The 12,468-nt window shown below is 49.2% G+C and overlaps 1 protein-coding gene across 1 annotated transcript in view; it reads left to right on the forward strand.

Annotated features, from left to right (window-relative positions):
- Positions 1–12,468, forward strand: part of LOC139272096 (NIPA-like protein 2) — a 155,308-nt gene that overhangs the window by 99,523 nt on the left and 43,317 nt on the right. Inside the window, exon 5 of the mRNA XM_070888568.1 lies at positions 2,662–2,783. Coding sequence (XP_070744669.1) covers positions 2,662–2,783 — 122 coding nt within the window. The remainder of the gene's footprint in view (positions 1–2,661; positions 2,784–12,468) is intronic.

Here is a 12,468-nt window from a genome sequence, read left to right on the forward strand (position 1 = left end):
CACCTGGCATACTGCGTACAGTTTTGGTTTCCATATTTACGCAAGGATATACTTGCTTTGGAGGCAGGTCAGAGAAGGTTCACTAAGATGATTCCGGAGATGAGGGGGTTGACTTATGAGCAAAGGTTGAGGAGGTTGGGCCTCTATTCATTGGAATTCAGAAGAATGAGAGGTGATCTTATTGAAACATATAAGATAATGAAGGGGCTTGACAAGGTGGATGCAGAGAGGATATTTCCACTGATAGGGGAGACTAGAACTAGAGGGCATAATCTTAGAATAAGGGGCCGCCCATTTAAAACTGAGATGAGGAGGAATTTATTCTCTCAGAAGGTTGTGGATCTGTGGAATTCACTGCCTCAGAGAGCTGTGGAAGCTGGGACATTGAATAAATTTAAGACAGAACTAGAGAGTTTCTTAAACGATAAGGGAATAAGGGATTATGGGGAACGGGCAGGGAAGTGGAGCTGAGTCCATGATCGGATCAGCCATGATCGTATTGAATGGCAGAGCAGGCTCGAGGGCCGTATGGCTTACTCCTGCTCCTATTTCTTATATTCTTATGTTCTCAAGATGCTTCGCAGGAGTGTTATCAAACAAAATTTGACACCGAGCCACATAAGGACAAATTAGGACAGATGACCAAAAGCTTGGTCAAAGAGGTAGGCTCTAAGGAGCGTCTTAAAGGAGGAGAGAGAGGTAGAGAGGTAGAAAGGTTTAGGGAGGGAATTCCAGAGCTTAGGGTTCTGGCAGCTGAAGGCACGGTAGCCAATGGTTGAACGATTATAATCAGGGATGCGTGAGAGGCCAGAATTAGAGGAGCGTAGAGATCTCGGGGGGGGAGGTTGTGGGGCTGGAGGAGATTACAGAGATAAGGAGGGACGAGGCAATGGAGGGATTTGAAAATAAGGATGAGAAATTTTAACATTAAAAGCATTCCCAAACCGAGCGGGACTTGGTGCGAGTTAGGAATCGGGCAGCAAACCTTTAGATCACCTCAACTTTATGTGGGATAGAAGGTGGGAGGCCAGCCAGGAGCGGGTTGGAACAGTCAAGTCTCGAGGTACCAAAGACATGGCTGAGGGTTTGAGAAGCAGTGTGAGGAATTACACTGGTCGACTCACGCAGAGGAGAACACGGACACACAGACTTAATCATTATCTTTTAACGGGAGTTTTGTTCTTACTGCTATTCTCCACAGTAGTTCACGCTGTCCTTCTTGCAAGCAAAGGTCACCACCTCTAACACAACAACAACTTGCATTTATATAGCACCTTCAATGTAGTGAAACGTCCCAAGGCGCTTCACAGGAGCGTAATCGGACAAAGAAATTGACACCGAGCCAGATAAGGAGACATTAAATGGGAGGATACTGAGAAGTGTAGAGGAACAAAGGGACCTTGGAGTACATGTCCACAGATCCCTGAAAGCTTCAGGCCAGGTAGATAAGGTGGTTAAGAAGGCATACGAAATGCTTACCTTTATTAGCCAAGGCATAGAAAACAAGAGCAGGTGGGTTACGCTTGAACTGTATAAAACACTGGTTAGGCCACAGCTGGAGTACTGCGTGCAGTTCTGGTCACCGCATTACAGGAAGGACGTGATTGCACTGGAGAGGGTACAGAGGAGATTTACAAGGATGTTTCCGGGAATGGAGAATCTGAGCAATGAGGGCAGATTTGATAGGCTGGATTTGTTTTCATTGGAACAGAGGAGGCTGAGGGGAGACCTCATTGAGGTGTATAAAATTATGAGGGTCCTAGATATAGTGGATAGAAAGGGCCTATTTCCCTTAGCAGAGGGGTCAACAACCAGGGAGCATAAATTTAAAGTAATTGGGGGGAGGTTTAGAGGGGATTTGAGGGGAAATGTTTTTACCCAGAGGGTGGTGGGGGTCTGGAACTCACTGCCTGAAAGGGTGGTAGAGGCAGAAACCCTCACCACATTTAAAAAGTACTTGGATGTGCACCTGAAGTGCCGTAACCTACAGGGCTATGGACCAAGAGCTGGAAAGTGAGGTTAGGCTGGATAGCCTCTTGTTGACCGGCACGGACATGATGGGCTGAAATGGCCTCCTTCCATGCTGTAAACTTCTATGATTCTATGATATTCGGACCAGTGACCAAAAGCTTGGTTAAAGAGGTAGCTGTTAAGGAGCGCCTTAAAGGAGTAGAGAGGCTGAGAGGTTTAGGCAGGGACTTCCAGTGCTTGGGGCCCAGGCAACTGAAGGCACGATGGTGGGGCGAAGGAAATCAGGAATGCGCAAGAGGCCTGAATTGGAGGAGGGCAGAGACCTCGAAGGTGGAGAGGTTACGGAGATTGGGAAGGGGCGAGGCCGTGGAGGGATTTGAACACATACGAACAATGACAGACAAAACAAGACCCTCTGGCCCCTCCAGCCTGCCCCAAACAAATACGAAACCCACATGCATCCCAATATCTACACTCCCTGCCCTTCCCGAAACCCTGTGATCTGCTGGGAACCTTCCTGGAGAACCTCTCGGTCTAACATGGCAGCGGTCGTCATGGAGATTTGGGCATTTGGCGATCAATCCATGTTGGTCAGTAATGCAGTATCTGATTGGACTCTATTTATTAAATGAGTTGCCGGCAGTTGCCAGGACTGTTTTAATGCTTCTTTGTTTTTTCTTTCTCTGTCAGGGGGATCATTGGCCATACTGGGGACGTACCTTCTGGTGACCTTTGCCATCAACGTGCAGCAAGAGGTCACAGCCGTTAAAATCCACAAATATATCGTCAGTTGGCAGTTTTTGGTCTACTTGGTAAGAGACTCCTTGAAATGAGGCTTATTTTAATAGCCGGGCACCCACCTTCCTTCCCACCACTCTGTGTTACAGACCCACTGGGGCATTCATGTTTGGCCTTACATAAGAGCATAAGAAATAGGAGCAGGAGTAGGCCATTTGGCCCCTCAAGCCTATTCCGCCATTCAATAAGATCATGGCTGATCTGATCATGGACTCAGCTCCACTTCCCTGCCCGCTCCCCATAACCCTTTACTCCCTTATCATTCAAAAATCTGTCTAGCACCGCCTTAAATATATTCAATGACCCAGCCTCCACAGCTCACTGGGGCAGAGAATTCCAGAGATTTACAACCCTCTGAGAGAAGAAATTCTTCCTCATCTCTGTTTTAACTGGGCGGTCCCTTATTCTATGTCCCCTAGTTTTAGTTTCCCCTATGAGTGACAATATCCTCTCTGCATCCAGCTTGTTGAGCCCCTTCATTATCTTATATGTTTCTTAAACGATTATGGGATAAGGGGTCATGGGGAGCGGGTGGGGAAGTGGAGCTGAGTCCATGATCAGATCAGCCATGATCGTATTGAATGGCGGAGCAGGCTCGAGGGGCTGTATGGCCTACTCCTGTTCCTAGTCCTTATGTTCTTATGTTTCAATAAGATCATCTCTCATTCTTCTGAACTCCAATGTGTACAGACCCAACCTGCTCAACTTATCTTCATAAGTCAACTCCCTCATCTCCGGAATCAACCTAGTGAACCTTCTCTGAACTGCCTCCAATTCAAGTATATCCTTCCTTAAATACCGAGACCAAAACTGTACGTAGTACTCCAGGTGTGGCCTCACCAATACCCTGTACAGTTGTAGCAGGACTTCTCTGCTTTTATACTCTATCCCCCTTGCAATAAAGGCCAACATTCCATTTGCCTTCCTGGTTACTTGCTGTACCTGCATACTAACTTTTTGTGTTTCATGCACAAGGACCCCCAGGTCCCTCTGTACTGCAGCACTTTACAATTTTTCTCCATTTAAATTATAATTTGCTTTTCTATTTTTTCTGCCAAAGTGGATAACTTTACACTTTCCCACATGATACTCCATCTGCCAAATTTTCCCCTACTCACTTAGCCTGTATGTATCCCTTTGCAGATTTTTTTGTGTCCTCCTCACAATTTGCTTTCCCGCCCATCTTTGTATCATCAGCAAACTTGATTACATTACACTCGGTCCCTTCATCCAAGTCATTAAGATAGATTGTAAATAGTTGAGGCTCCAGCACTGATCCCTGCGGCACCCCACTAGTCGCTGTTTGCACCGATCCTTCTGTTTAAACCAGAGAGTTATGAATCACTGATGCAGGGACATCACATTTGGAAGGTGACGGTTCACTGGGCAAATGACGGGACCTGTTGTTGTACTGATCCAGAGAGAACAAGAGGGTCCCGGATTCCAGGGGGGAGATGAGGGGGATTTTTTTTCACACAGCGAGCTGTTGTGGTCTGTGTTATATATGTGTACTTGTATTTACTCTGTACAGCCACCAGAGAGCTCATTCCCCGGAGTCCCAAGGGATCCCATAATCCCTTGGGAGCACAGGTATTTAAGAAGGCTTCACAGGTTGGAGAGGGACTCTGGAGACCTGCAATAAAAGACTAAGGTCACACTTTACTTTGAGCTCACAGTATTCAGTCTGACTCTTTCTCCATACACAACAACTGGCGATGAGATACAGATAGCGAACCCAAAGATGCAGAGAACAGTGGGCATCCTGGAGAAATTTTTGGAGGGAGATGATTGGGAAACCTTTGTGGAGCGACTTGACCAATACTTCGTGGCTAATGAGCTAGATGGGAAGAGAGCTCTGCCAAACGTAGAACGATCCTCCTCACCGTCTGTGGGGCACCAACGTATGGTCTCATGAAGAATCTGCTCACTCCAACGAAACCCACGGAGAAATCGTACGACGATTTGTGCACACTGGTCTGAGAGCATTGGAACCCGAAGGAAAGAGTTCTGATGGTGAGGTACCGGTTCTACACCTAAGTGGCGAGTTATGTCGCTAAGCTAAGATGCCTTGCAGGACATTGCGAATTTGAAGGACATTTGAAGTTCATGCTCAGAGACTTTTTCATACTTGGCATTGGCCACGAAACCATACTTCGCAAGCTTTTGACTGTAGAAACCCCAACCTTGAGTAAGGCCATAGCGATAGCCTAGGCGTTCATTGCCACCAGTGACAATACTAAGCAAATCTCTCAGCACACAAGTGCTGCTACAAGTACTGTGAGCAAAGTGATGTTGTTTTTGAATCGTAACGTACAGGGCAGGTCACACATACCTGCAGCTACACGTCCGCAGATGTCTCAGAGCCCACCATCAAGGGTGATGAATGCAAGACCATTAACACCTTGTTGGCGCTGCGGGGGTGATCATCGTTTCCATTCATGCTGATTCAAAGGATACATTTGCAAGGGCTGTGGAACAGTGGGACACCTCCAACGAGAGTGCAGGCTCAACAACTGGCGACGAGATACAGATAGCGAACCCAAAGATGCAGAGAACAGTGGGCATCCTGGAGAAATTTTCGGAGGGAGATGATTGGGAAATCTTTGTGGAGCAACTCAACCAATACTTCGTGGCGAAGCCTGTTAAACCTGCAAACCACCACGTTGCAGAGGAGGACAGATCCACGGAGGATCACTACGAACCAGAGCCTCAGATAGAGGAGGCAGAGGTACATGGGGTGCACACATTCACCACGAATTGTCCCCCGATAATGCTGAATGTTGAACTAAATGGACTCCCGGTGTCAATGGAGGTGGACACGGGCGTGAGCCAGTCCATCATGGGTAAAAAGACTTTCGAAAGGTTGTGGTGCAACAAGGCCTCAAGGCCAGTCTTAACTCCAGTTCGCACGAGACTAAGAACTTACACTAAAGAACTGATTCCTGTAATCGGCAGTGCTACCATAAAGGTCTCCTATGATGGAGCGGTGCACAAACTACAACTCTAGGTGGTACCAGGCGATGCTCCCACGCTGCTCGGCAAGAGCTGGCTGGGAAAGATACGCTGGAACTGGGTCCGAGCACTATCGCCCACTGACGACACTTCGTGTGCCCAGGTCTTAAACAAATTTCTTTCGCTGTTCGAACCAGGCATTGGGAAATTCCAAGGAGCAAAAGTGCAGATCCATCTAATTCCAGGGGCGCAACCAATCCATCACAAGGCGAGAGTGGTACCGTACACGATGAGAGAAAGGGTAGAGATCGAGCTAGAACGGCTGCAACGAGAGGGCATCATTTCACCGATCGAGTTCAGCGAGTGGGCCAGTCCTATTGTCCCAGTCCTCAAGGGAGACGGCACCGTCAGACTCTGTGGCGATTACAAAGTAACTATCAATCGTTTCTCCCTACAGGACCAATACCTACTACCAAAAGCTGATGACCTCTTTGCAACGCTGGCAGGAGGAAAGACGTTCATGAAGCTGGATCTGACTTCAGCCTACATGACGCAGGAACTGGAGGAATCATTGAAGGCCCTCATCATGCACAAAGGTCTTTTCGTTTATAACAGATGCCCGTTTGGAATCCGATCAGTGGCGGCGATATTCCAGAGAAACATGGAAAGTTTACTGAAGTCGGTCCCGCACACCGTGGTCTTCCAGGACGACATCTTGGTCACAGGTTAGAACACAGTCGAGCATCTGCAGAACCTGGAGGAGGTTCTTAGTCGACTCAACCATGTGGGGCTCAGGTTAAAACGCTTGCAGTGTGTTTTCCTGGCCCCTGAAGTGGAGTTCCTGGGAAGGAGGATTGCGGCGGACGGCATCAGACCCACCAACGCGAAGATGGAGGCAATCGAGAACGCACCGAGGCCACAGAACGTGACGGAGCTGTGGTCATTTCTGGGTCTCCTGAACTACTTTGGTAACTTCTTACCGGGTCTCAGCACCCTGCTAGAAGCACTACATTCTTACTACGAAAAGGGGGCGAATGGGTTTGGGGCAAAAGCCAAGAAAATGCCTTTGTAAAAGCAAGCAAATTGTTATGCTCAAACAAATTGCTTGTGTTGTATGATCCATTAAGCATTTGGTACTAGCATGTGATGCGTTATCAAGCTAATGATTTTGGGAAACTGCAACCAGTTTCTTATGCATCCAGGAGTCTGTCTAAGGCTGAGAGAGCCTACAGCATGATTGAGAAAGAAACGTTGGTATGTGTCTATGGGGTAAAGAAAATGCATCAGTACCTGTTTGGGCTAAAATTCGAATTGGAAACTGACCATAAGCCACTTATATCCCTGTTTTCCGCATCCAGAGATGGGCGCTCACGTTGTCTGCATACAACTACGCCATCCGCCACAGGCCAGACACAATAAACTGCGCCGATGCTCTCAGTAGGCTGCCATTGCCCACCATGGGGGTGGAAATGGCGCAGCCCGCAGATCTAGCAATAGTTATGGAAGCATTTGAGAGTAAGCAATCACCCGTCATTGCCCGGCAGATCAAAACTTAGACAAGCCAGGACCCCTTATTTTCTCTAGTCAAAAGCTGTGTGCTTCACGGGGACTGGTCCAGTGTCCCAGTGGAAATGCAGGAAGAGATAAAGCCGTTTCAGCGGTGCAAAGATGAAATGTCTATACAGACAGACTGCTTCCTATGTGGGGCAATCGAGTAGTGGTCCCCAAGAAGGGCAGAGACACCTTCATCAATGAGCTCCACAGTACCCACCCAAGCATGGTAATGATGAAAGCGATAGCCAGATCCCACGTGTGGTGGCCCAGTATCGATGCAGACTTAGAGTCCTGCGTTCACAGATGTAATACATGCTCGCAGTTAAGCAATGTACCCAGGGAGGCGCCGCTAAGTTTATGGTCTTGGCCCTCCAAACCGTGGTCTAGGGTACACATCGACTATGCAGGCCCGTTCTTGGGTAAAATGTTCCTTGTGGTTGTAGACATGTACAGTGGATTTAATGTGAGATCATGTCGGCTAGCACGTCCGCTGCCACTACTGAAAGCCTGCGGGCCATGTTTGCCACACACGGCTTACCCGATGTCCTGGTGAGCGACAACGGGCCATGTTTTACCAGTGCTGAGCTCAAAGAATTCATGACTCGTAACGGGATCAAACATGTCACATCTGCCCCGTTTAAACCAGCGTCCAATGGTCAGGCAGAGAGAGCAGTGCAAACCATCAAGCAAGGCTTGAAGAGGGTAACTGAAGGCTCACTGCAGACTCGCCTATCCCGAGTCCTGCTTAGCTACCGCACGAGACCACACTCACTCACTGGGATCCCACCTGCTGAACTGCTCATGAAAGGAGCACTTAAGACAAGGCTCTCATTAATTCACCCTGATCTACATGAACAGGTAGAGAGCAGGTGGCTTCAACAAAGTGCATACCATGATAGCGCAAATGTGTCACGCGAGATTGAAGTCAATGATCCTGTATTTGTATTAAATTATGGACAAGGTCCCAAGTGGCTTCCCAGCACTGTCGTGGCCAAAGAGGGGAGCAGGGTGTTTCGGGTAAATCTTTCAAATGGACTCATTCACCGGAAACACTTGGACCAAATCAAACTCAGATTCACGGACTATCCTGAGTAACCCTCCTTGGACCCTACCTTTTTTGATTCCCCCAACACACACACCAGTGGCAACCGGCACCACGGTTGACCATGAAGCAGAACGCATCATCCACAGAAGCCCTGCAGGGCCCAACACACCAGGCAGCCCAGCAAGGCCAGCTGCACAGTAACCCAGCGAGGGTCCAACAAATGATTCAACAACACCAGCTTTCACACCGAGACGATCAACCAGGGCAAGAGGGGCCCCAGATCGGCTCACATTGTAAATAGTTACACTATTGACTTTGCGGGGGAAAGTTGTTATATATGTGGACTTATATTTACTCTGTACAGCCACCAGAGGGCCCATTCCCCGGAGTCCCAAGGGATCCCATAATCCCTTGGGAGCGCAGGTATTTAAGAAGGCTTCACAGGTTGGAGAAGCACTCTGGACACCTGCACTAAAAGACTAAGGTCACACTTTATTTTGAGCTCACAGTGTTCAGTCTGACTCTTTCTCCATACTCAACAATCTGGAACACCCGAGTGAACGGAGTGGTGTCAGCTGATTCAAGGGTAACTTTCAAAAGGCAATACTTGAAAAGGAAACATTTGCAGGGCTACATAAGAACATAAGAAATAGGAGCAGGAGTAGGCCATACGGCCCCTTGAGACTGCTCCGCCATTTAATACGATCATGGCTGATCTGATCACGGACTCAGGTCCACTTCCCTGCCTGCTCTCCATAACCCCTTAATCCCTTATCGGTTAAGAAACTGTCTATCTCTGTCTTAAATATATTCAATGTCCCAGCTTCCACAGCTCTCTGAGGCAGCGAATTCCACAGATTTACATCCCTCTGAGAGAAGAAATTTCTCCTCATCTCAGTTTTAAATGGGTGGCCCCTTATTCTAAGATTATGCCCCCTAGTTCTAGTCTCCCCCATCAGTGGAAACATCCTCTCTGCATCCACCTTGTCAAGCCCCCTCATAATCTTATACGTTTCGATAAAATCACCTCTCATTCTTCTAAATTCCAATGAGTAGAGGCCCAACCTACTCAACCTGTGGGGGAAAGAGTGGGGGGGAGTGGGACTAACTGGACAGCTCGTTCAAAGAGCCGGCACAGGCAGACTGGGCCGATTGACCTCCTTCAGTGCTGCTGCATTCTATGATTCCAGCTCGGGCCTGGGCCACTAACTGACCTCAGTTAGGGGAGCAATGCAAGTGCTAAAATTAGACTCCGCATCCTTCAGTTTGGGAAATTGGGAGGAAATCTGATCGCTATTCATTGAAGCCTGCTGGCAAAAGTACTCCTGGACAGTGGGTGAGGAAAGGGTCAGGTTGGCCTTCACAGTCAAATAACCTGACAACATAGAAACAGGAGGAAGCCATTCAGCACCCTCAAGCCTATTCCGCCATTCAACTAGGTGAAGGGCAATCTGTATCTTAACTCCATCTCCCTGCCTTGGTTCATAGAACCATAGAATGGTTACAGCACGGAAGAAGGCCATTCGGCCCGTCGAGCCCATGCCGGCTCTCTGCAAGAGCACCTCAGCCAGTCCCACTCCACTGCCCTTTCCCCGTAGCGCTGCAAATATTTTTCTTTTAGTTACTTATCCAACTCCCTTTTGAAAGCAGTGATTGAGTCTGCCTCCACCACCCTCTCAGGCCGTGCATTCCAGATCCTAACTGCTCGCTGTGTAAAAACATTTTTTCTTCTGTCGCCTTTGGTTCTTCTGCCAATCATCTTAAATCTGTGTCCTCTGGTTCTTGACCCTTCCGCCAATGGGAACAGTTTCTCTCTATCTACTCTGTCCAGACCCCTCATGATTTTGAACACCTCGATCAAATCTCTTCTCAACCTTCTCTGCTCCAGCTTCTCCAGTCTATCCCCGTAACTGAAGTCCCTCATCCCTGGAACCATTCTCGTAAATCCTTCTCTAAAGCCTTCACATCCTTCCTAAAGTGCGGTGCTTGGATGTGGACACAATACTCCAGCTGAGGCTGAGCCAGTGATTTATACACGTTTATCATAACTTCCACAACTTTGTGTTCTGTGGGCCGGATTTTCGGCTTTTTGCATTTCCGCCCGTTTTCAGGCACAATTCGCAGCGGAGCAAAAAATTTAGCGCCGGGTTAACATTGGTGCCAGAGCGAGGAACTTTCGCCGAATGAAAGTTCACAAAGAGTGTTGCCGTTAACTCTGGCATTACACCACAGACTTTGTGCACTGGAGCCGAAAGTTTTGGCGCTGAAATAATCGGCCGTCCTGCACATGCGCAAGTCTGTTTATTTATTTATTTTTCTTCCCGCGCTTCTGGTCTGGTCTGCTGCCGCAAACGCTAACGCAGGGCGCGGCCACGTGCATGCGCAGTACACCCGGGGCTGAATCACATTTGTATTTTGATGATGGAGGACGACGGTTCCAGACAGCGTGCCAGGCGATTCAGCCTCGAGGCTAATGAAGCTCTAGTGGGAGTTGTGGAAAAAAGGTGGCAGGAGTTGCATGTTAAGGGTGGATCCAGACCACTGCCATCGATATTTAAAAAGATTTGGAGGGAAATCGCTGAGGAGATCTCTGCCTCAGACACTGGCACACAGTGCCGAAAGAAGTTTAATGATCTGACAAGGGTCGTCAAAGTGAGTACAACTTCAATTCATGCACTCCTTCATTACTTCAGTTTTAAATTTGACACACTATTTGTTCTCAAGCTGTTGGTGCCTCTCCGCACTCTGTGGGTTGCCTCCTAAAATGCATGACACATAGGTAGGCTTAGTTCCGCACCCTATTTGCCATGAATGATCTTTACACATTATTAAGATTGCTTTCTGAGATCTCATAAGATGGCTCCGCAGTTCGATGTCCTCTTGATGAACCACGTGCAACTTCCAAGGCATTAAACAGAGGACTGTATTACATTCACACAGTATGGTATAAATGCTTTGGTGGCTATCTGTGCCACAAGAGCAGATGGACCCTCTTGTAACCATTCCCATTTTCATCTTTGCAGGCAAAGAAGTCTCACAATCGGCGCGAGCAGGTGCGGACAGGCGATGGTCCGCCTCAGACCCTGCCGCTCACGGACATTGAGGACAGAGTGACAGGCCTCATCGGCGTCACAGGTCGGGCAGCTGCCACTGGGGGCGCTGTCCCCGTTTGGATACTGATGGTAAGTCCTGCACACTCCCTGGACGAGGTTGGGGCAAATGTCCTGCATTGGCTGTGGACTAGATATAATGGACTAGCGACGGTCCTTCAAATGAGACTGTGCGATGTGACCTTCCTCATGTCACCCTGCCTCCTCCCCTGCTGCTAAACACTCGTCTGTTGTTTTCTACTTCCAGATGACCAGCCACAGGCGCAGCATCCCTCCAGGGACCCCTCCACATCAGGCCATGGTCTAGAGGAGGAGGATGAGGAGGATACGGATGAGCCGACTCCGGCGCAGCATCAATCGAGCCCGGTTCCACCATCGGCACTCGGCTCCCCTGGGAACAGCGTGACGTTCTCGGGGTTCGAGGGGTCCGAGGCTCCTGGGCCCAGTGGCGTGCAGCAACGCAGTGCTGAGGTTGGATCCCACAGGCCATCTCTCCGGAGGGTGAGTCGGCAAAATCGGTCTGCTGATAGACAGGAAGATGTTGGAACTGGACATGGTGGGAATGTCCAGGGAGACCATCCAGGTCAGCCGTCAGCCCCTGTAGATGCCTTGGGTATGATTCCCGCGAACATTGACAGTCTGAAAGCGACCATTACGGAGGTAGGGTCGCAGATTGTCGGTGCGAGCCCTGATACCTGCGAGGCCATCAGTCCCGATGCGAGGCTGGTGGCCTCCAGCCAGTGACGGTGGAGTCCCGGAGAGTGTGGCGCCAACCCTTGCAGAATATGGCGCACCACAGACACAAGCTCTGCTCCCGCTCGGGCAAGTGATGCAGTCCATGCTTGCCGCCATACTCTCTGCGTTCCCCACTGTCTCACGGGGAAGTGACGGTTCCGAAGCAAGCCAGCAAGGTGTTAGTTTACATCGTGCTCCGGTTGCTAGGGGCCAGCCCCGCCGGTGACTGAGTGGCTCCAGGGATATGGGAGGTGGTGTCATTCCTCCCGATGACAGCATTCCGTCTCCCCCCCTCCCCCCCCC

This window comes from Pristiophorus japonicus, chromosome 1 (assembly GCF_044704955.1).
Source record: "Pristiophorus japonicus isolate sPriJap1 chromosome 1, sPriJap1.hap1, whole genome shotgun sequence".
Taxonomy (NCBI): domain Eukaryota; kingdom Metazoa; phylum Chordata; class Chondrichthyes; family Pristiophoridae; genus Pristiophorus; species Pristiophorus japonicus.